The sequence below is a fragment of the Desmodus rotundus genome, chromosome 10, assembly GCF_022682495.2.
Source record: "Desmodus rotundus isolate HL8 chromosome 10, HLdesRot8A.1, whole genome shotgun sequence".
Lineage (NCBI taxonomy): Eukaryota > Metazoa > Chordata > Mammalia > Chiroptera > Phyllostomidae > Desmodus > Desmodus rotundus.
The window spans coordinates 21,535,483-21,559,893 of NC_071396.1; the positions used below are offsets into that span (position 1 = coordinate 21,535,483).

The 24,411-nt window shown below is 52.5% G+C and overlaps 1 protein-coding gene across 4 annotated transcripts in view; it reads left to right on the forward strand.

Moving 5' to 3' along the window:
* Positions 1 to 24,411, forward strand: part of SIPA1L2 (signal induced proliferation associated 1 like 2) — a 189,151-nt gene that overhangs the window by 134,237 nt on the left and 30,503 nt on the right. For all 4 annotated transcript variants that reach the window (XM_053912459.2, XM_053912461.2, XM_053912462.2 and 1 more), the window contains exons 9-14: positions 2,269 to 2,543; positions 15,507 to 15,764; positions 17,478 to 17,561; positions 19,049 to 19,149; positions 19,490 to 19,593; positions 21,330 to 21,718. In XM_053912459.2, coding sequence (XP_053768434.1) covers positions 2,269 to 2,543; positions 15,507 to 15,764; positions 17,478 to 17,561; positions 19,049 to 19,149; positions 19,490 to 19,593; positions 21,330 to 21,718 — 1,211 coding nt within the window. The remainder of the gene's footprint in view (positions 1 to 2,268; positions 2,544 to 15,506; positions 15,765 to 17,477; positions 17,562 to 19,048; positions 19,150 to 19,489; positions 19,594 to 21,329; positions 21,719 to 24,411) is intronic.

Consider the following 24,411-nt stretch of genomic DNA (forward strand, 5'->3'; position numbering starts at 1 on the left):
TCCCCCAAGGGATGTATATTTCATTAATTAGAAAAGATTTAGTCAATGGTGGACCGGGAGGGAGGAGGAACTATGCCCGTTTCGTGCTCCTGTCCTCCCACCAAGTAGGAGTCTGCCCTTTGTTACTCGAAATCACACTCCAGAGACAGGACACCCAAGTCCGTGCCCGCCAGCCCTGGAGAAATGGCGTCCTCACTTGCAGACACTGTTGGCAGGCCTTCGTGTGTTCGGCAGTAGTGAGTGTCAGCTGCGTGTGGTGTGCCAACCTCGCCGCAACTTGGGGATGGTAGAGCCCGTGGCTACTTCGTGTGCCTGGGCAACGGGCTTACCCCCGGAGTGTCGGGACTCACTGTGCTTTGGGGAATGCTGCAAGTGCTTCTCTTTAGGAGATCCACCAAGCCACCGTAATCTGTGCTCCCGAAAGCACAACACAAGCAAATGCCTCTTCACCAGCCACCGAAACGCCCGTCCCGCGGGCTCTTACCCAGCCCCCGTTCTGTGGTCCCCGTCCTGCCACTCTCCTGGAAAGTGACTGCATCTCTCACGTGACTCAGATGCCTGACGTCTGCAGTGTATTCGAGGAGCTACGTTCTGTGTCTGGGACGACTTGCAGTGGGAGGTGGGGGCGAGTTCCCCAGAGACCTGAGGGAGTGGCACCTAAGGTTGGTGCGGGGCAGCGGCAGCAGAAACGGAGAGGAAGAGGACTGCGTGGTCCTTGGGGCGATGTTGGGAGTGACAGACGTGAGCTCAGCGTGTGTTCTGTGCTGGTGGGAAGTGAAGTGGAAGTGAGGAGCGTCTGCTCCTCAGGCAAAGACGGGAAGGCAGAGAGACCTTAGCGCAGAGGGACAGACAGGCCAGCTCCCTGGGTGCGTGGCCTGTGCCTGCACCCGGGACCACTCTCACAAGGACCCAGGTCTGGTTCAGTCCCCGCCTCTTGCTGTCTTGATAGTCCGAATAATATTTGACCCCCGGGCCCTGCGTTTATTTGCCCTTTGCCCCAGGCCACACAGGTTGCGCAGCCAGCCCTGGGTGCGTGGACAGAGGGCCGCTGTTTCCATGTGGTAACTGAGTCCGGGTAAGGATGTGAGGGACTCCAGCAAAAGGGAACACGGGATCCTTCAGCCTTTGCCAGTGTTGAGAAGCAAGAAATAGCAGCAGACAAAGGTGGGCAGGTGGCGGGTGGTTGGAGGAAACCAGGAGCGAGAGAGAACAGAACAGAACAGAACAGAACAGAACAGAACAGAACGGGTGGGACTCTGGAGAAGCTTGCCCTGAAGTCTGATAGGAGGGTGTCGAATTTCCGCTGCAGATTGTGTTAGTATTGGAAGGGAGGCGGGGCACACATCATGTGTCCTCTTTGGTAGGGGCTTAGTTGAAAGGAAGCTGAGAAAAAGAGTGATGGAAAATCTAGTCAGGTTGTACGTTTTACAAAGGTACTTTTTCACCAGTTCTCAATTAGGTCATAACTTTGGAAACTTCAATCTTTCAAAATGTCATCAGTAACTGAAACCAGTGGTCTCTTCCCCCAGACTGGCGCTTGTGTCTGTGAGGGGCTGATGGTGATGTGTGCCCCAGGGTGGTCGCCATGGAAACCTCAGACACAGGGTGGGACCCTGAACCCGCCTCAGCCCCACAGCTGTACCCACAAAGACCTTACAGGGATCTGTGCTCTCAGAGCAGATTTCACGGAAATGGAGCCTTCTCTTAACTGAAACTTGATACTTTACCTCCGTGCTTCAGGGATATCGGTGGGATACCTCCCAACTTTTTTCCCCACAAATTAGTGATGCCGTACGTAAATGGTACTTAGCAAACTCCGGTTTTTCTCCCTGGGCGCGGCAGCTGCTCTCGGGAAGCACTTTTGAGGGCGGCCTGAACTACTTGTTGGTGCTGCAGTGCCTCCGGTGGGGTGCAGAACCCCTCGTTCATGGTCCTTCCCATGGCCCCGCTGCATACAGTACTCTCGGGAAGTAAGAGCCTGGGGAGCTGCTGCAGCTCGGGGTTGCCTGTGGCCCCTAGGAGACGGCCGGACGGCAGAGCACCACCCTGCATTCTGGCCTGGCAGCAGGTGCCAAGGAGCCTGGCCGGCCAGCCACAGTGGAGCTGCATTGTCCTCAGCCCCAGGCCAGCAAGAGCAGTGAGTCCCTAGGAGAGGGGTCCTAGCGGCTGGCCAGGGTGTCCACAGGCCAGTGCAGAGCGAGCACTTACCACTTCCCTGACATTCTGACCTCCGCTGCAGCCGTCCCTAACAGTCTCCTGTCCCCTCAGATAGTGACCAGAGGCTGCGAGACCGTGGAAATGACCCTGAGGAGGAATGGACTGGGCCAGCTTGGCTTCCACGTGAATTTTGAAGGAATCGTTGCAGACGTGGAACCGTTCGGCTTTGCCTGGAAGGCTGGCCTGCGCCAGGGGAGCCGCCTCGTGGAGATCTGCACGGTGGCCGTGGCCACTCTGACCCACGAGCAGATGATCGACATGCTGCGGACATCCGTGACCGTGAAGGTGGTCATCGTCCAGCCCCACGAAGATGGCTCACCCCGGAGGTAAGGCACGGCGGGGCCTCACTGCTCCTGCAGGTCCTCAGAAAACGTGGTTGAGGGCATCCTCGACCAAAGCCGCTGGGATAGCACCCCTGAGATCAACTGAGAGCGCCGAAAAGCTCCTAGTGTGTAATACTTGAGAAATTGCCGTTTCCTAAGAAATTTCATGGGGCATTGGCCACGTAAAAGCTGACCTACTAGACACTAAGTTGCAGAGCAGCTGCTTGGGTCACCTGGCCCAGTGGGACTGTGTCTGAGGGGAAATGTCTTCGTCGTAGCTCAGCCTGTAGCAGATTCAGTGCTAGTCTGTGCGTTGCAAGAATTCCTTCCATAACGTGAAACCATAAGGTGAAGCCATTGATTATTAAGAGGGTATGTAAGAGAACAAAACCTGTATGTATGACGCAGTACCGGAACATCAGACCCAGTTGCTGTGGCGACCACTGCGTTCTAGTTGAACCAGCGTGGAGCATCCGGATAAGCTGTCTTGAGGAGCATATGAAAGGAAGTGGCTGGACTTGGAAAGTTCAGAGGGGCGGGTGAGGGTAGGCGCAAGGATGGAACGAGGAAGTGGTACTGTCCCATTGTAATAGAAAGGGCTCCTGCTCAGCATCCAGAAAATACTAGGCCAACAGGAGGAGGAGGGCTGACTAGTTAAGAGCAAGCCATCCTCCTGGCTCTGGCCCGCCCATGCGCTGCACTGCCTGCTAGTGCCTGGAGCACACTCTGTCCGTCCCGGAAGTCCCTATGGGCAGCTGCAGGGCTCTGGCATGGGGAGCGAGTGCTCAGGACGCAGGCCGCGCCTGTGTGATGTTGGGTCGTTTGGGTGATGGGCGGATGCTGTCGCCCACCTCCTGCTGTTCGCAGGAAGATCAAACAAGATGCAGGTTAAATCACACCTTCCAGCATCATCAGCACCCACATTTTAGTTAAAATCACCTGAAGGTTACCCTGACCTGTGTGGCTCCGTCAGTTGGGCATCATCCCACAAAGCAAAAGGTCACAGTTTGGTTCCCATTCACGGCACATGCTGGGTCGTGGGCTCAGGTGCTGGTCGGGGAGCCTGCGGGCGGCAGCTGATCAGTGTTTCTCTCCCTCTCTTTCTCGCTCCTTCCCCCCCCCAAAGAATAAAAATATAAATAAATAAAAACCACTTTAAGATACTCATTTGAATTTTTTCATTCTCTAAGAGAAATGCTTATCATTCCGAGATAACATGGTACCATTTCTACTTCCTGAACTTCTTTCTGTGGTAACTGAGGACTTCCTCTCCCCACCTCCTGCGCTCTGCCTAGGTGGCCAGTGCTGTCCCCTAGCATTGTCCGCGATGGCGTGTCCCTCATCTGTGCCGTCTGCAGCAGTGGCCACACTCAACGGTGGCGCGCTGGAAGTGTGACTAGTGCGACCAAGGAGATGAATTTCCCATTTATATTAATTACTTAAGATTTAATTACCCATGTGGGAGGAACAAACTTTCCTCTACCCTCAAGGTCTTCTGACTGGTCTCATAATCAAGTAGAAGACAGATTAGCAACAGAAAACAATGCAAGTTAGCACGTACACATGTGTGGGCACCCCGCGTGCACGAGGGTCAGAGATAGAACGCGGATTCTCGTCCGCATTCTGCCCGTGCAGTCCATTCCCTCCCCAAGAATCACCCGTAGAGGCAGGGGTCCAAAGAAATCAGAGACAAACACTGCTTTATTTAAAAGGAGACTTGGAGATAATACGAGGCAAATCCTTTAGACCTTTGAAGCTAAACTACAGTACGTGAAAGCCTTTTAAAATAAATTTTAAGCCAGTTATTAGAACTTTTGTCATAGAGTAAGATCCCTTTGTTCGTTTGGCAGGTTAAAGATTTGCAAGTCTCGTAGTGAAGGTGAGGTCCCTTTATCTATTGTAGGAGTCAGTTGCTACCACAGACCCAGACAAAATGTCACCATGCTCTCCCTCCCTGTGGGTTAAAACATTCTTCTCCAATTTTTAGTTTCGGTCTACAAGAAAACATTTTTAAAGCTTTCAAGAGATCTGGTTAATAAAACTGTTAAAGTTATCATTATGTTTGGTATTTAAAGCATATGATTTTAAAAAGTAGAACTTTCTAAGAAATACTGAATATTTTTAGCTAAAACAAACAAACGAAAACTACCATTTAGAAGTTTTGGCTGTTACTTTTCTTACCCAAGGACATGTTTAACTGTCTTGGTCTGTGCATAATTCTTCCTTTGTGTTAAATGCAAATTTTCTTGCTAAAGCTATTCTAGATATTTAGCAATTTTGCCTTTGTGTCCCAGGAGTCTCATAATGTTATTCCCTGAAGATACAGATTTTTTTCTTGATTAAACTAGAATAAATGTGTTACGTGTTCTAACTTTAGCCAGGATTAGAATTAGCCGTTTGCTTGGTAGTGATCGTCCCAGATTGGCCCGCCCATCCACCCACATTTCTGCAAGTCTTGAAAGTTTTAAGCCTAGCACATATCATTTAAAATTCTTTCAACGTAGTCTTCCGAAGTTGTACAAATTTGAATTTGTAAATTTTTAAATCCGCACTTTTGTCGCCTGGGCGCTCCCTCCACCCCCATAAAGTTCTCGCTGTCCTCAGGTCCGGCAGCGTCCAGACCAGCAGTTTCCAGGCCGCAGAGCTCGGCTCCAGGCCGCCCTGCCTGTGTGCAGAGCTCGGCTCCAGGCCGCCCTGCAGGGGTGCAGCGCCACTTTGCATTTCATCCCTGCTCCGACTGCTGGGCCTTGTGCATATTAGATTTTGTAAGAAGCTGGAGAGGGGGCCTTAAAGGGGAAGTGGGTGCATTTGACTCACTTTTTAAGTTAAGTACAAACCTCTTCAACCAAACGTTATTTAGCACTGCCAGTCCTATAGCAAAATATGCAAACAAGCCTCAAGCTAAAACCACACCTTTGACTTTAGCGCGGAAAATCAGCCCGTCTCTCTTCACAAAGTGGCTCTTGGTGCCTGCAGGGGGGGGCGAGAAGAAACATGCATTCACATGGATGTGTGTGTGTGATTTTTAAAAAGCTGTCTTTACTGTCAGAGCCATGGGGCTACCAAAATGGCCCGATTAATGAATTGCAAGGTATTTCATTCTTCATAGACATTGTGAATAACGGAGGGAAAATGCTGTGGTTTGTCCCTGCCATTTACCAGCTTGATTTTTGTCCAACAGGATATCAGTGAGAAATGATTCGCCCTGGAGCCCATCTGCTCCCATCGGCAGTGGGCGAGGCCTGTCATTTAATAGACGCCTCCCTGGTTGTCTGAGGGTCAGGTGTTTGCTTCTGACTCAGAAGCTGCTGCTTTAAATGGAGTCTTTAGTTGGGAAAGTATTTGCATTGAATCAAAAGCTACCTTGTGTTTCAAGTCTTGTTCTCAAGCCTCCGGTTGATGATCACTCAGCTGTCCCTCAGCTTGAAAGGAAGGCAGAGTCGTTTGCCGATTTCCTTGTGGAGTTCCCCAGAACACCGAGCCGGGAGGGTCCCCTTTGGGGATGCTTATTAAGTGATTTCCTGCTGGGATTGGATCTGGAGTGAATTCATGTGGATTGGGAATGAATGGCAGGAAGCATTTTGGGAATAGCACTCTTCATATGGAAGCAAGGTTTAAAGGGAGGAGGGCATTTCCCCAGCAGACCTTGTCTGGGCTGAGATGAAGAAGAGTTGCCAAAGCCCCTTAATTAACCTTGGCTTTGGGAGGGGTGGTATGGCCCAGCCCCCGGCCTTCAAAGGTGACTGACATTCTCTCCGTGTCATCTTAAAGAAAGCAGATCAACTTAAAAGGCTGATAAAAGGAAGTAACAACTCATCCGAATTATGTGTGAGTTGGTACCACTGTGAGTGGTTTAGTAAATACGTCCAATAAAAATGGAAATGAAATTCCTTGCTGGGTGCGTCTGTTTTGTGTGATTTTCAAACTCTGTTGACGTGACATATTTTTCTGTGTAATGAAGAGCAGTGGAAATTATCTCACGAATGTAAATTGTGGTTCTCTCATCGTCCTGTAAGATTGAAGGTTTACCTTCTTGACTGCTGTTTGCTGCCTATTGCCTGCCCATTCGCCTCGGAAGTACACAGAGGAGGACATGGGAATCGGGAGAGGAAAGAGAACTCACTTTTGTTAGATTAGCAGAGTGTGTGTGTGAGAGAGAGAGAGAGAGAAGATGGGGGCGTGGAAATCTGGGCTGAAGTGAGGTTTTAGAGTTACAATTTATTCGTAAGGATAAAGAAATGGTTATGTCTGGTACTCTCTTACGGGCCCTGAACAGAATACAGAACTTAGGTCTCGAAGTAACTGAACCACATGCACTGTACTGAGTTGCTACAAAATATCGTTTAGATTATTCTTTCACTCCCCGAAGGAAGAACATTGGATTAGAGAACGAACGCTGGGTGGGTTAGCTCACATTCACTCATTCATTCATTCACTCATTCATTCACTCCCAGTTTGTGCCAGAGACCATGCTGGCCTGGGGGCCGTCCCCTGAACGGGACAGACCTGGTCTTCACTTTCATGGGCTCCTGTGTCTGCCTGGCGTTCCAAAGTGCAGTCTTTTCCATTTACAGTTCTGCGGTTTAAAAATAGTTCTCTCAAAGTACAGCAGCAGCTCACTGCGTGATGCTGGCTCTCAGGAAGCACACTAAGCCGCTCCAGTTCAGACTCCGTGTTTCAGCGCCCAGGCTGGTTTGCAGTTTGGAATGTTGTCATATCACTGACACTGTGACAGAAACGCAAGGGTGACAGGAGAGCACGAGCTTTCTGTGACTTCGGGAAAGAGACCTGTCTCGTGCCTGGCTAGTTACACCACGCCGTGCGAGTGGACAGGCAGTGATGTTCCCCTAATGGGAATATGCTCATCCGAAACCAGGCATCCCATGGCCATGGAGAATCTCCCGTGCTTAACTTGACGTGTATAATACAATAAAATGCTATTTCTGGTCTCCAGGTTTCTAAGAAACAAAAGGGAGTGGTTGGCTTTGTGAAGAACTTCCTGAGCCATTTAGTCCCGCGCTGTTCTGGGCGCGACCCAGTGGGGAGACCCGGTGGGGAGACACAGTCAGCCCCTGCGCTTGGAGAGGAAGGAAGGAAAGGGTTGGAAGCTGATAAATAATTCGGTTCCAGGTAGCCGCACTGCCTCTGGCGTGGGACGCACACCTTTCAGTTCAAGTCCTTAGTCAGAGCGCTCGGCCAGGTGGGCTTACGGTCTGATGTCTCTGTCTGTACTCTGGCTGCCTTTCTCTTTCTGTAAATTTGTGGGAGAGTATTTCAATTAGTACCTGTTTCCTGTGCCGCACTGCCCTAACCCTTCCCATAGGCCGTACTGTCTGGTTATCTCCCTGTTGCAAGCTTCTGATTTTTTATGCAACAAAAAGAGTTTGTGATTCAAGTGAATGAGCTTCAATTACCCCTGTCACCTTGTTGGATGATTTGGAAAGAGTCTTTAGCTCTTAGCAGGCTATTAGCATAACAGACACTAAAATGATTAAAATATCAGCGATTGCTTTAATCCCTAGGGCTATGAAGGGTTCTTTGGCAAAGTGCATAATAGAAAAGAAGCAGGTAGTTCTTTTCAGGGGATCGATCCGCCTTTGTTTCCAAAGCTTTTTTTTTAAGCTTCTAGTGGAAAACCTGGCGTCGTGGGCCACGTTAAAACTGTTCTTCAATGGTTTTCTAAGGAGGTGGCCAAGGGGTTTTGGAAAGAGCACTGAGCTAGGAATCAGGGGTTCCCAGTTCCAGTGTGCACCTGTCTCTGATGAGCTGCCTCACCTCTCCAACCTCTCCGAGCCTTCTCTGAAAACTGGGCACGTCCTTGGAACCCCCCGGGCGTTTCCGGGAAATGGCGGTGGCACGGCGTGCGTGGAAAGCGGTCCAGTGCCCTGCGAGGTAGGTGGCAGAGTGGAGGGACGGAGAGCGCTGGGGTAGGTCGCTCTGTTAAATTACGGGGTTGAGTTAAAGATTCCCTGTGACGCAGCCAAGTTAAGTGAAACCAAAAGGCCATTTCAGAGTACAGTACGTGCAGACTGTAATTACGTGATTAGACGTGGCTGCGCGGTCGCGGCTCACCCAGTCCGGCCCCAGCTAATTTGTTCAAGGGCCTTGTTTGTTTGTTTATTGTTTTTAGGAATATGCTTTGTTAACTTTCTCAGTTCACTAGGTTTTCAGTTTTGTTTCGCTACTCTTCAAAAGAATCGTCACTATTTATTCCCCCTGGGACTCCCCCTCAAAGCAGCAGGAAGTTGCAGTTGTTGTCCCACCTTCTTGTAAGACGGAAAGAATAAGGGACAGAGTGACGACCTGCTGCGTAGGCGAATGTACGTGGAGAGAACGTTGCAGCGTACAGTTGGCTGCAATTCTGATTGTTGCACAAACTCCAACTTCACAGTTCCGTCCCTCCGTGAATGCCGAGATCTCCTTGTGCACGGCGGTGCTGCCGGCTGTGGATCGAGGAGGTCAGGGAGGACTGGTGTGAAAGCTCACGTGCCTCCCGCTGTTTAGTATTGGTGTCCTCTACCTTACAGAAGCGGAAAGTAGGTCCTATTTGTAACTAAGCCCTTTCTTGTGAGGCTGTCGCTTTGCGAAGCTCATGTTTCATATAATTTAATCTCGACGGTCGCCGTGCGGGTCCCGCTTCACCTGCAGGAGGAGAAACGTGGGTCCAATGAGACTGTCCCATTTCTCTGCCACTGCAGGTCTGGGTTTTGAGTCCAGAGTCCACACTCGCTCTTTCGCAGAGAACAGGTGATTGACGGAACAGAGAAAACTGTACAGTGCGGTTGGGGTCCCCCGGTGCTGCCTGGTGGTCAGGCTGTGGAGGGGAGACCCCACAGCCTCTACTTTCAAGTACCCTTCCGTATCGGTGGTAGTAAATGGAAGGCTTTTCCAGGAAACCAGAGATGCCATTGCAAGGGAGTGGGCCTCGGGGGGGTAGATGCCATCTTGCTGGCATCTCTTGCTGGGCGTCTCTGAGGTTAAGCATGCACGGGCACAGTGATTGGTTGACACTGGATGTGGGTGCCTGTCAGCTGGGAGCCAGAGTGGACACTGTCACTGTGCTGGCCTTGCCCAGAAGCACAAGCAGCTGGACCAGAAACCAGCTTCTGGGAAACCCTGTGTTAGGCAGCAGGAGGGTGCCGCCGCGTGTGGAGAGTGTCCCTTCGCAGGAGTAAGCCATCCTGGGAAGCCCACAGAGCCAAGTGCAGAAGGACACGCAGTGTGCTATTTCCGAAGAAAGCAGTCAAAGGGAAGAGCCTCTGAGGGCTCCGACTAATGGAGCTACTTGTCATTCTTACGGTTTTGTCATGTCGCATTTTAATCAGCACGTTTTCTATGACCTTCTTGGTCGACAAAATGCTTTGCCTTCCAGGTTACACCACTAAGAAAGATTAAACTCAGAAAAGTTTCTGGCTAGATGAACCACATTAAAAATGGTATTTATTTTTAACTCTGCAGCTGAGCTTTTATTGATCTCTACATAGCATTCATGCTAATGAGAAGCATAAGTAGATGACACATTCTTTTGTTACTGAGTGAAGAGGAGCCGGGTAGGCTTCCATGTAAGCGATCCTGCAGCCTTATCTGATGTCTCACGTGTCTCCTTCTGGCAGGCAAACTGTGAAAACTGTGCCCGAAGCTAGAAATGCAGCTCGATCCATTGCCTTGCTTGGTGAGTCGAAAGGAAGCCAAGGGCGTTTGCCACGAGACCTGAATCTTGCAATGCGGGAGAGCAAAAGTCTCAGGTCTTCAAAAATGGTTCCTTTACGTACGAGACACTTTTTCGGACGTGTCTTTTGTGCCTTGTCCCTCTGCATTTGGTCACATTGGGTTTCTGTTGGCCTTGACCTATTGGTGAGGAGTAGCTGCCAGGTGAGCTGGGGCGGTGTCGCCTGGTATCCTGTGCTGGGACTGCCCAGGAGGAGAGTGTGTGCAATGGCAGGTGCAGGTGTGTGGCTGGTGCGCCCTGTGGCACAGGGACCGCTGCGGGCCGATTCGTCCTTCCAATGTTACACCTTTCCCATTTCCCTAAACTTTTGCTGAATTTTCTATTCGCGTTTTTGAAGGAATTTCTCATTCATACGGAGCAGAACTAAGGTTGACTGGGCTTGGTATGTTATAATTAGTAGTGTTTCTGAGGCATCTTAGTCACAGAAATAAAAAAGGAAATACTCAGTTTGTGAGCGTAGTTGCTATAAAAGTGTCACATTATAACAACATTAATTTTGGTTTAAAAATAAAGCCCTCCCCCTTTTTTTTTTTTTTTTGAGAATAGCTGATTTTTATTTGGGCCAAAGAATGCCAATTCTTAGACTTAAAAGATCACTTACGTGTGACTTTGTGCAAGAAACTGGAAGCAGAGCGATCCCACCCTGACCCCTGTCAGCCGCGTGCGCTGCACACCTCACAGGTACGCCCTGACGGAGGAGCGCTCCTCTTCCAAGATTCACGCTGAGTTGCAGCAACGTACTGAAGACCGCGGCCAGTGAGCACAAACTGTGTGCGCCATACAACTCCGCCCTGTCCTCTCTCTCTTTATGCTTCTTCCTTTTAAGCCAAAGCTAATGAGCTTGAAACCCAGGCAGGCCCTGGAAATGCAAGTTAACCTTTGGCTCACAGGATGCAAGATTCTCATTCCTTTCATTCAAAATGTGAATCTGGGGCCTTCAGCCTTGGTGGGTTCCAGGAAAAATTCCCTGAGCTGCACTGTTCAGGCCCCGAGGGTCACCTGAACACCCAGCGACTTGCGCAGAGCATCGGGACGGAAGACTTAGTAGCTCTTCTTGCTGTTCGGATGTGTACTGTAACAGCCCACCATTGTGATTTCTAATGAGGTCGTCAGTCACGTGGATGAGTCCACAGTGCCCGGGGATGTGGGATCTACTTAAATAGAGAAACCCTTGGAAACCATCAAAGCCCATGCGTAAAAATTGTAGAGCTTTGGCGTTTTACAACACACACACAAGTACAATTCAGTGTAAATCTGGACTTCGTAAATGTGGCCAAGTAATTTTGCTAACATAGACAGTAAATCCAGAGTCATTTAAACTTGCGTGGGTTGGGGAGATGAATTTTGCTTCGAGGAAAGAGGCGTTGAAAGATAAGAAGTAAAGTTTACTAGTAAATAGATCATCACGGCGGCATTCTCTGTGAACAGACGGAGCAGCATCTCTTTAGCATGGTGTGTCCGGCCCATCCTTCCTCGGGTCTCCAAGGGCAGCACCAGCATCCCCTTGGCTTCCTAAGCCTAAAAGCAGGACATTGTATTGTATTTTTGCCTGTTTCTCCATCCCAAGCTCCAAGTAGTGCTGATTTCAAAGGGAAGTGGAAGAGAAGTAGCTCTTTCACTGCTGCTGAGAAGAACTAAACCGTTCTGTGTACCAGCCTCTGTATGGGGCCTGCCCCCGCCCCAGCCTCTCCACCCGCAGCCCCAGAAGCTCAGGGTCTCCGGTTTAACCCAGGGATCTGAATTCCACAGTGAGGTATCTTGATACTGATCTCTTTGCATTCATTTTGCTGGGCACTCTGACCTTTTATTCTGGTGTTACTATTGTTTAGTTCTGGAAATTGTTTGGCATTGTTGCTTAATAGTTCCCCCCCCCGCCCCCACCTTTTCCTTTCTCTCATGGTTCTGGGACCTCTGTTAGGTGGGTGTTAGACTGCTGGGATTGAACTTTAATTTCCCTACGTTTGCTCTCCTGTAATATTTCGGGAGAGTTTCTCAGTATACCTTCCAAGTCTTACTGGTTAGTTTATTTATTTTTAGGTTTGAAAAGTTTTTCTCTGAGGATGCCGTTGGTGGTGCACCTCACCGTAGAGTGAGTGGGTAGCTAGCAGCTGCCTGTGTTTTTTCTAGAGAAAGATCCTCCTCTGTCTTTGTGGGATGCTGCGGATGCTGCAGCTGGGTTTGGAGAAGTGAGTCCTGGGTCCCGTTTATGAGGGAGAATTTTATTAACTGCTGTGTTCAGTTGACCGCTCCTCTGTGCCTCCTGGTGGGGCTCCCCGGACCACTGCTCCTGCCCCCAGTGACGGGGTCACTGTGTGGCTGGGCCAGCTCCCATGGACCCCAGGGGCAGGCTTCTTTCTTCACTTTTTTCTGAATGACTCCTTCCTTGAGCCTCATCTTCCACTTTCTCCTTCTGTGGGCCTGGTGCCTCCTGCCCCCGGGCATATCAGGGAGTGGTCTTGCTGCTCCTGGTCCCCCCCCCACACACACACCCTCGAGTTTGCTTCCTCTGCTCCACCGAGCCACCTCCGTTCTAACATTTGCCTTCCAACTCTGTAGGGCTGGGCTTTAGAGTTTCCGGGACCTCCAAATCTTAATGGTCGAGTTTGTTCCTGTTTATTGTTCCCTTTGCTCTTTTGTTGTGACTTTGTAGCGACACTGAAAAGCTTTACCATCTTTAATGGAAGTCTCCTTTCTTAGAGAGAGGTACCGTGCCCTCGTGGGTGTCTCAGATACTGGAATGGCTCTGATGCTGCCTCTGGAGTGTCCAGGGAGCGGCACTGGCTGTGGGTGCTGACCACCTTGTCAGGGAGGGGAACTGGGCTGATGTGCCCTGACCGTTGTATTTGAAGCCTCCCCAGTTACCCCTCGTCCCTGCCAGACTGGACCGGTCAGGGTCACCGGCTGCCGCTGGTCGTGTTAACAGTCTCAATTGCACATGTCATTAGTGGGAAACTTGGGGGAAGCCTGACTTACACCCTGCTTTTGGTCTGGAGGGTCTGACGTCCCAGCTGGTCATTGCAGCGTGTGGCAGAGCATGCTGGGGGGTGGCCCATGGGGGCTGCAGCGCCAGCTTAGAGAGTGACAGGAGGGGCACTCCGGTTTTCCCGTGGTTGTGACAGCGTTCACCAGTTTTGTTTCTCACTTCGTTCAGATTCAATAGAAAATGCTACATGTGACTCTGATTCCTGATGATACAACTGCAGTTTAAAATACATGTTCAGATTATACATGAGATAATTTTCGACTGTTAAAGGTTTTGTTTTTATCCTCATCCAAAGACATTTTTTTCATTGCTTTTAGAGAGGGTGGGGGAACGACATCAATGTGAGAGACAGACATCGATGTTGCTTGCCTTCTCATATACATCCCATCTGGGATCGAACCCACAACCTGGGTATATGTGCTCTGACTGGGATTCGAACCCGTAACCCTTCAGTCCACAGGACGATGCTCCAACCAACTGAGCCACACTGGCCAGGGCTAAACTACTAAAATTGTTCATTGCCCTCGTTCACTGTGCGTGATTCCGTGTATACGATGGGTTAAAGATAAACCCAGGTCTGCCCAAGAAGTTGGTGGACCACCTGGAGAGAGACCACCTGGAGAGAGACCGAATGCACGTGAGAGGCCTATGGCGATCACTGCCCATCAGCCAGGGCCACAGCATGGTCCTGGGTCCCACCGGGCCGTAGGTAGACCAGGTCCCCTCGAGCCAGGGAACGGCTGTGCGGGCACTTGCTGGTCGGCTCCCTGCAAGCACGATGACAGATCACTGAGATCCAGCCCCTCCTCTGCCCTTGGCCTGCGTCCCCCGCAGGGCACTGTGCTGACCACACATGGCTTGCTCCTGGCCTTTGCGCTGCTCAGTGGAGTCCGAAAATCTTGGGGAGAAGTGGGGTTCGAGCTGAGTCTTGGGCCAGATCGGGTTGCCAGGAGGGGACACAGGGGCCAGGCAGCTGGGGGGAGACATGTTTTATTTAAAACAGGTGAATTATTTTTAATCTTATATTTTAACTTAATGTCTCAAATATTATTTCAACATCCAATAAATGATAAAATTCTTGGTGAGATTATTAGTTCATATTATTTTTTTCATTCGGTCTTTGAAGTCCAGGGTGTGTTTTACACCTATAGTCAGGTTAAATGGGAAATTTTCATCCAAGACAGTTGCTGTGTTTAGATTTCATACAACTTAGAGCAGTAAAAGTAGGTCCACACACCCACGCTGTTTCAGCCGTGCCGCAAAAGGAAGGACTCAAGCGTCGGGTGTAAAGGTGAGCTGCAATCCAGTTGCTGTGCTCCTCCGTCGCTCCCCCCATTTCAGGGCCCTGCCATCTCGCGTTGCCGGGGCTGCCCTGTGGGCTGCGCAGCTCCAGAGGGAGCGTGAGGTGCGTGGACGTTTCCAGAAGAGGAATCTCTAGTGGTACTTGTAAAAAGGGGGGATGACAGACAGAGAAACCGGCTACAGTCTGCCTACCCCAGCCACGCCGGGCGTTGGCCATGGCCCCGATCTTGGGTCCCTGCGTAGCCTGGACTCTTGTGAGGTTGCCTCTAACCAGAGGTGTCCGTGAGCAGTGCGGCTCCAGGGCAGGGGGGAGCCTCCATCCTCCACGGAAAGTTCTTTCTCACACTGTCCCCGAGTGGCACGGGTGGCCGGTAGACCGCACGTGTGCAGTGCATGCGTGTGACACGCCCCCACAAGCAAGACAGCCGGCATTTCCACCCTCCCTAGGAGGGACTCAGGGAGGCTGGAGCGTGTTACCTCCAGAGTCCTTGGGCAGGAACGAGGTGACAGGAGTGCAGCCGGGCCCTGCCCGGTCACTGCGCGGGGCGGTGAGTGCCCCTGGGCTGCTGTCCTGATGACCACCATTACTGCCAACTGAGCTGTGATCCGCAGGAGTCATCTGACAGCCTGCTGGGCCCTGGGGCCTCTGCGGTGCCAGGTGTTAACCCTTTGAGTTCATTTCACTATTTGAGTCACCATGCAGCCATCTCTCCCACATGGGTGAGGCACGGCAGCCAGGCTGACAGCACAGAGCACTGTTAGTCCCCAAACTCAGTGATCGTAGGCGGCCCAGGACCTGAATAGTCAAGACATGCTGTTTATTATAGGCAAGCTGCTCCCCAGACACAACGGCCCCGCCTCCCGGTGTGAGCCTGACAAGCACATGCGGCCACACGGAAGCCGAGCGGATGGTCCGAGCCTCCTGTCTCACCGTCTCTTCTTGCCTCCACAGAGGGTGTTCCGAGCTCTGCCGCATTCCCATGGTGGAGTACAAACTGGACAGCGAGGGCACCCCCTGCGAGTACAAAACCCCCTTTCGGAGGAACACCACATGGCACCGGGTGCCCACCCCGGCCCTGCAGCCCCTGCCCAGAGCCTCCCCCGCGCCCGGCACGCCCGACCGGCTGCAGTGCCAGCAGCTGCTGCAGCAGGCCCAGGCCGCCATCCCGCGCAGCACCTCCTTCGACCGCAAGCTGCCCGACGGCACCAGGTACAGCTGGCACTGCGACTTCGGACGGCGGGAGGGGCTGGCTTTCACTTGGCTTCGTGGTGTCTGAGCCAGCTTCTCCAGGGCACGCTGGCAGGTGGGGCTGCTGCCAGCCCTGCGTGCCCGGTCTCCATTGTGTACACCTGCAGGTAATGTGTCACACTGTGTGTCAGCTCCAGCTGAAAAATGAAGTTAAAGGACGTGAAGGTCCTAACCACAGATTTCGCCCACCGTCCGTGATCCCCCTGGTCGGCTCACTCTCTAACCCATCTTGGGAAAGACCCCAAGAAACTCTTGTGCGCGGCCCTCTGGATACGTGTTAATGGTTTCGAGCATAAATGAAACTGCCAGATCGATGATTAAACCCCAGCGCCCTAACGTGGGCTGCATTGTAAGAGGTCCGAGATCACTAGCATTTCTTGACTTTCCTCTCACTGTCGGCAAAGTGAGTTGAGTTTAAATTGATTTCTCAGTGAGAATGCGCTCATTTTAGAGCTGAAGCCGACACGTTAGGAGCTGGTGAGCACTTTGGGTGTGTGATTCACACAGGGAGTCCTAAGTGAGCAAACAGCAAACTTGGCATCATTATTTCCCACCCACAGACAGCTTGGGGTCTCAGCTGTCTCGTAGCCTATGCCGTGGGGACGCCAGAGTGCCCTCACAGCGGCTCACGGGGCTCTGGGCCAGCAGAGAGTCGTCGGCACGGGTGCCAGCCTGCACCCTGGATGCATGGCTACCCGGGGCTGCTGCTCGTCCTCACCCAGCCTCCAACCTGCCCTTCTGAGGAGTAAGCGCACAGACCTCTCCGGGGCTTTACGAGGCTCGAATCAGTCAATATGTATAAACTGCTTACAACCGTTGCTGGCCCACAATAAGCCTGTGCGGGTTTTCATCATAACTAGCTGATAAACAAAACTAGTTATTTATAACTAGTTGATAAATGAGACCTGCTTTCTCCCATTATCCTTTCCAGAGTGAGCGCAGGAAAGAGGTTACTTTAACTTGACATGAAGTCAGCTCGGCTCTGGGTCCCCTCACTCAAACATCTGCTGAGCTTATAAACTCCCCACATTCCAAGAAATGCACACAGGTAGCCCAGGTAGAAGGGTGACAGCTGGCAGGGAAGGGGTCTGCAGGGCCTCCCCCCATAAAGTAGAAGTTAGCAAATTTTAGGGAAAAACCAGGAGGGTTCTTACAGCAAATGACAAGCTTGTCTTCCCCAAGCGAGTTCTCCTGAGTAGTACTCGTCTGTGTGTGTCTGAAAGAAACAGGAATAAACGATGCACTAGACGGGTGAAAGTACATGTTTTTTGCCAAATTTAGGGTTTTCTGTCTGCACAGGTTTTAAATACAGAATCAAAATGTACCTTGTGTTAAGTGTCATACACCAGGTAGTAGCGATGTTTTCGTAATTGTGTGTTCCTGGGGATCATGTGGCTGTTTTTCCATGTTTCATTGCGCAGTAACCCTTCAGACATTGAAAGCTTGTTCCTGCCACATATTTCCTGTGACAAATTAAGTGCCAGCCGTCAGCCACCTGAGGTCTCACGGCATCATGAACTTTTCATCTACGTGTCCAGGGTTGTTCTGTTCCACCTGGCTGTGTGTTCAGTATGCGCTTTGCTTGTGAGACGGAACGCACTTGTAAAACAAGCAGGTCAAGGTGTGGGCCCAGGGAGCCCAGCGCCCTGTTACTGATTCTGGTCCCCGTTTCAGAAGCTCACCCAGCAACCAGTCATCCTCCAGCGACCCCGGACCCGGTGGGAGCGGGCCCTGGCGACCGCAAGTGGGCTACGACGGGTACGCTCACCCCCACCCTCTGGGCCTGGGAGGGCTGCGTCAGGGACCGCAGAGGCCGGTGGGGGGTACGGAGGTGTCACGTGGGCTTCCCATGAGTCTGTGCAGAAAGCCCGTTGTTTCCATCTAGGTAGCTGGTGCTCGCTTGTCTGCACTCCGAGCTCGTCTGCCTTTTCTTTCGGATGTGGAAAGCCTTTGAGCATGTACAAATTAAGGGCCTGGGGACTCTGTGGGCAGTGCCCTTGGGGGAGTCCCGTCCTTAAATTGCTGACGAGGAATAAATTCAGCCTCTTTGAAAATGCTCTTTCTCTGAAACAGAGCCCAGAATCAGAGAAGGCCGGTTTGGCCTTCAGCACCTCTTCTTCTGCCTCTGGCAGAGAAGGGTGGAAGGCCGCCTCCCACGTGGGCTGAGGACTGGCATTCGTGGTGTCCAATCACCTGGCATCCGGGTGCCCAGCAGGTCAGGTGGAGCCCAAGGACTCCTGGAAACATGGAGACACTGAGCTGATGGATGCTCTCACTCGGGAAACAGTTCCACACCTGGGGGAAGACAAAGAGGGAGGCGAGGCTGTGGGCTTCCCAGGCGATGGCGGGCCGCTTCTCCAGCAGTGTGCACGGGCTACTTCCAGCCGAGCCTCTGTTTTGGAAGGAGCTGGGCGCGGGGATTTAGAGGAGAGAATGGCCAGGTCAGGTGGGGAAGGGTTCTGTAGCCAGAGGAAAGTGTCTCCCAGAGCCCTCTTTCCTACCAGTCTGGGCTCAGGAGTAGATATTTTCAGTCTGACTTACGGGCCCCTTTCCTTAAAAAATAGATGGCGTTCTTAAAAGTTGTACGGAGAGACAGTTTTCTCAGTGGAGTAGCATATTAAAAACAGGGGGAAGTTTTTTGTATCAATGCAGAAACCATTCCTGGCTTTTTCTGCAAACCAGGATCGGTAGCTGGGATTCTATAAATGAGAATCACTTTATAATCAAGTTTCCTAAGATTTATTTCTTTCGTAAATTTATATTGCCCTATTTAGGTTAAAATAAAGTCCACCTAGAGGTAGTCCAGAGCCAATCGGTCTTTAGTTTCCTTTCTTACAAAATGTAACACACAGAAGTATCAGTGGCATGTGTTCTGGGCACAAGAAAAACGAAGGCAGTGATCTCCTTTCTAGCTTGCCGGGGACAGGAGTCCTTTTACCTGCTGGTGTTGGGGGCCTTTCTTCATCGGTGAAGGACTGTCATCCAAGTGCCCCCACTGACCCCATGCAGAAACTGGAGGCCGATTCCAGATGCCCAAACCCTCTCTGGCGTGGCTGGGCGGACTGGAGGCCGGTTCCGGATGCCTGAACCCTCTCTGGTGGGGCTGGGTGGACAGCCCTTGCACATTTGCTTCAGATCGCTTCTCCTTAGGGGTCTCCCTGGGGGTGCCCATGTAGGAGCCAGCTCCCTGGGACACACCGGTGGGATGGCAGAGGTGGCCGGGGTCAGCTCTGTGTTCTTTCCAGGTGCCAGTCTCCACTGCTGCTCGAGCACCAGGGCCCAGGCCCTCTGGAGTGCGACGGGGCCAGGGAGCGGGAGGACGCCGCCGATGGGAACAGACACCCGGGTAACACGGAGCCCAGCGGGCAGTCCCCCTCCCTGCAGCCCTGCCCTCCTGCTCCCTTCCTGTCCCATCACACGCTCATTCAGCACATGTTTGAGGTGTGCCACTGTGGCATGTGTCAGCTCGTCCCAGAAGCCATCGGGGATGTGGGCATGCTGGGGGTGGTCCTGAGGAAAGGGACCCCTGTCACCTTTATGGTGGGGGTCCTGCCCACTCCTATGGCAGACCCGCTAGGAAGACCAGAAAGTCCTAGGACCATAACCCTATTTATTTTTACCGAACCGTTTGCCCTTTTGCTACCACTAGAAATTAGATACTCAGCTCTTCTCTCTGTGTGTGGCAGAAACCAAATGGCACGGCCCGCCCTCCAAAGTCCTGAGTTCCTACAAGGAGCGAGGCCTGCAGAAGGATGGAACTTGCAAAGATTCCCCCAACAAGCTTTCTCACGTAAGTCCTGTCGTCCTGAGCGGGTCCTTGTGCAGCCATTCTGATGCCTCATTAGCAGCATGGCCAGGGCGCCCCGTGGCGTGCCCTTGAACCTGGCAGGTCGCTTAGAGCCAAGGCGAAACAGTGAACAAATAGAAAGTCAAGCACTTTTCTCTCCTTGATTTATGAAGGACCTCAAAGAAAGGTCTCAGAGTAAATTACTGCAAAGCCACGAGGGCACCCTCAGCCTTTGACCCTGAACCCAGCCCCAGTTAACGTGCACTCACAGCCGCTGACGAGGCGTGACAGCAGCAGAGGTGGCTCGCAGGTGGTATGCGCTCCTCGCCACAGCCCTGAGGGTGAGTCTTACCGGAGACCGGCTCAGGGAAACCAAGGATGCCTGCAAACGTAGACTGTCAGCTGTTGCCAAGTAAGGCCAGCCTTTTAAGGTAGCTTATTTTTGTAAACGTGCGGGTGAGGAGATGTTACCAGCGCTGGGTGGAGCGCCCCTTGCCTCTTGGTGCACACACGTGACAGTCCCCACTCTGCTGTGCCTGCGCCCCATCAGAGTCAGCTTCCCAGCATCTGTTTACTTCCATCTGCACAGCTCTCTCGGGGCGTGGGCTTGAGAACGTCCGCCTGTGATCAGAAGGTCGGGGGTCTGCTTCGGGATTGGATAGCTCTGAACGAAAGTAGGCTTGGGCCCGGCTGGGTTCCACAGCCTTTGCTGTTGCTCTAGGGCTTGTTGGTGTCCCCAGGCTGTGCAGAGGGCCTGTGTGAGCACTGTGGTCAGGTGGGGACATGTACTCTGTCCTCCGCAGATTGTGTCTCCCAGGGGCCCCAAATCCCCCTTATTGCTTCCTCTGCAGGGAGCCCACCTCTGTAGTGTGGGGCGGGCGCCTGCTTGTGCATCCACAGGGGTGGTGTCAGCGGGTCCACAATTAGGCACGTGAGCTCCACACCCCAGCACAGAGAGGGGCTCCTGTCGGCAGCACCCTCCCCCTGCGGCTCAACCTGGCTCTCCTGCCCGGCCCAGGGCTGGCACTGTAATTCACCATCGAAGCATTTTCTTGAGAAAAGGCTGCTCTCCTCCTTTTATTAATTTTCCACGTGCTGTCCCAGTTCATTAGCCTGCGCTGGTTATTCTCTGGTCAGTGGCACCATGGCAGTACTTCCGTGCTTCCTGCACAAATAATGGACAGACTTGAAAAGATTCCCATTTGACGTAGGTGGACTGTGGGAGGAATTGGGAATCAGAGACCAGGCTGTTTTCCTCTAAGTCAGTTCTATCACTGGCTCATTTGAAGAGCGAGTAGGAAGGGCTGCAGTGAGCTCGTCTTATCTGTAGCTTTGTGAGTCTGGCGAGCCCAGTCCTCCTCATAAAGGAGCAAAGCACAGGCTCACCTGGGACACAGAGCCGCTTTGGTTCCCATCACGGCAGTAAAGCTGGTGTCCGTACAGTGAGTCACACGCATCTGTGGTTTCCCAGTGCGTGTCGACGTTGTTTTTGCACTGTGCTGCAGTCTGGTAAGTGTGCAGTGGCTTTATATCCACAAAGAAAAAAACAGTGTACATACTTTCTTTAAAATATACTTCACTGCTAAGGAGTGCTGCCCGTCGGAGGACGGCACTGACGGATGAGCTGAGCTCCGGGTGCACAGCCCTGTGTTTGCAGAAGGGGCAGTGCTGGCAGTGCGGGGGAGCGAGGCATGAGTGCACGGCCTCAGCTGAGCCCCGTCTCTCCCCCCGTCCCCCAGATAGGGGATAAAAGCTGCTCCAGCCACTCCAGCAGCAACACGCTGTCCAGCAGCGCCTCCAGCAACAGCGACGACAAGCGCTTCGGGTCAGGGGACCCGATGGACCCGGAACTGCTGGCGCTGACCTACCTGAAAGGGGCGTCCACCGACAGCGGCATCGACACGGCCCCCTGCATGCCCCCCATGGGCCTGGGGCCCGTGCACCTGGCGGGCAGCCGGGCCTTGATCCACAGCCGCGCCGAGCAGTGGGCCGACTCCACGGACATCTCGGGGCCTGAGGATGAGCAGGCGAAGATGTACGCGGTCCACAGCTACGCCCCTGCCAGCTGTGCCAGCGGCACTGCTGGCGGCAGCATGGGCGACCTCAGCGAGATCTCCTCTCACTCCAGGTGAGTGCCTGCGGCTCGGCTGGCCAGCACCTGCTGAGTCCACCAGCGCCCCCTGGGTCTCGTCGCCTGCGGGGTGGGGGTGGGGGCCTGAGATAGGAACAGTGTGCGGATGAGATACCATGTCACCTGTTTGCTCAACTGTCTGCCTACTTGTTTGTGGTTTTATTTTCCTTTCTCTAAATTTGAGAGAAAATGAAATGGAGATACTACTTGTTCTGGTCAGGCTTCTTACCTGTCTCCCCCAATTCAGTCTGTTGTCCCTACTTTTTAGAAGCCGTGGCCAGCTGAACAGTACTCAGGGTGCAGTGAGCAGTCATTAGGGAGAAGGTAGGGGTGGCCTCCGCGTGGCCTGTGTGTCGTCCCTACGCAAAAGGCCCGTGCCTGTCGGTTCTCCGTTCCTGAGGCCCCTTAGGAGAAGGAAGCCCTGCGGTCTTCTGTGTAAGAGTGCACGTCTGTGCACGTCTGAAAAGCGAAGACCAGCCAAACGGGAAGGAATGACGTTCTAACTGTAGGTGTGCAACACGTAGTTATGAGTAGGGTCGAACCGTTTCACATGCGTGTGTACAGTGGTTTAGAACTCAGAATTTGTGATTCCGGCCTTCAAAGGCCAGGCAAAGAAGTGCGTGTTCAGGCTCGGCGGTGGACACGCTGTAACTGCTGTCCACCAGCCACTGCCATGCTTGTCCTCCTGTCCGCGGTCGTCCCTGATGCAGCCCTGAGCTCCTCCCTGATTTTCCCAGACCGCATCCCAGGGCTGGAGCACAGGCAGCTGAGCCGATCTGGGAGTGTGCGTCCCCCAGGTCCCCCAGCCTGGCGGGAGCATTCCTCCCACCTGCACGGCGCTTCGGCAGAGGTCACGTGCAGGCCTGTGCTCCCCAGCTCTCCCTCCCACACTGTGTCTTAGGGTCATTTGGGTCATTCAAGGGCATTTAAGCTGCGAGGTAAAGAAAACTCCACCCTCGTTGGTTCACGCAACAGAGGTAGACATTATTTTGGTTCATGTAAATGGAAGGTCCAGAACTGTCAAGGTTTTGCTTGACCCAGAAGCCCAGATAATGTCACCCCAAACCAGGTCCCTCCATCCATAGGTTGCACAGGATAGCCCCCGAAATCTTGGCACTCCCCCTCTTGGTTGGAAATGGCTCTGTCACCTGCAGGCCTCCTGTGCTCATGCTCCTCGGTCAAAGCAGGCAGCAAATGTGGTTCTTCCCTAGTCTCTGCAGAACCCCCCCCCCAACATCTCCTCCCACGTCCCTGGCTGTGCGTGCTGTGGTTGGGGCACCACCGTTTAAGGCCGGAGGGTTAGTCCCGCCAGACCGTGCTGCTGAAGAAAGCCGCTGCCCCAGAGCACAGCAGGGTGAGGTTGCTCCAGGAGAAGGGGGCGCGGAGGCGGGGGGGTGGGAAGGAAGCAGGGGGCGTAGGAGATCGAGACCATTCTCCAAATAGACACCCCTGCTCCTTCTCAGTTCTCTTTAATTATGCAATTCAAGCTATGTTTAGTGATAAGTAACTACAGTAACACATGAGCGTTAACACGGACCTCGGTCACCTGGTCTGTTTCTGTCGTGACCTCAGGGACCCTAGACTGCTGGCCATGCCGTAGACGCCCTCTCGGGATTTTCTGACTCTCACATGCGTTGCTCAGAGTCGAAAAGACTTAAACAAAGCTGCTGACTTCATGAGACCTTGTTAGACAACTGTATTTGGTATTAATTGCTATTAAGGAACATTTCTGTGGAAACTGCTCTCAGAGCACATTCGTGTATAAACAGAGGTAGGGCTACTTATAGGGATTTAAAATAGGTTTTCTTGAATACCTTAACCGTTCACGTACCCAAGAGTTCAGACTGTTAGAAAGGATATAAAAGTGCTAGATAGGATTTCTGACCGATCTTACCCTTTCCACCACTTTACGTTGAATCTCTGCGCAGCTGTCGTGGGTGCGACATGTGCTGAGTGAGTAGACCCTTCACCACCTGCCTTTTTCTTGGAATTCACAGTCGATGCTGAGTTTGAAGCCACACTTCAACTCATGTTCTAGGCTTTTGTATGAAATCGAGTCTTTTGAATACTTCCTTCTGTCTGTCCCCTACCTGTGCGAGAGGGCTAGAGAATTTTAAATGAACTTTAAACATGTAAATCTTTTTAAGTAGTAAACATATTAACGTTTTACATTTAAAATATGTGTGTTGAGGTAAATATGTGTATTTGCTCCTCACAGTACTGGGGACCAGCTTGTCGAAGCTGAACTGAGACTCTGCAAATTCTGGGTGCCAGGGCCGGGCTGGGGGGCGTGTGTGTCCCCAAGGGTGGCTGTCGTCAGCCCCTTGTTACCTCTGGAGTCTCCGTTCAGACTGGTGCGTGGTCCCCTCAGGGCGGAGGCCCACTGCTCCAGGTCTGGGCCGTGCCTGGCGTGGCCGAGCAGCGGAAGAGCAGAGTACCACCTCTTTCAGGGTGGACGTCAGTGCTGGCACCTGACTCAGGTGACCCCACCCCCGAGCACCCTGTATTCCCGGCCCAGGCTTTAGTCCCCTCCTCGCACCCAGCCTGCCTGGAATCATCTGTGCTCGCGGTGCCGCTTGCGCACGGCAGGCAGCAAGTGTTCTGAGAACAGAGGAAGGAACTAAAAGAGGAGCACTAGTGAGCTCCTGCCTGCACAGCCCGGGGCAGCGGGAGGCCTGCGGGAGCCCAGA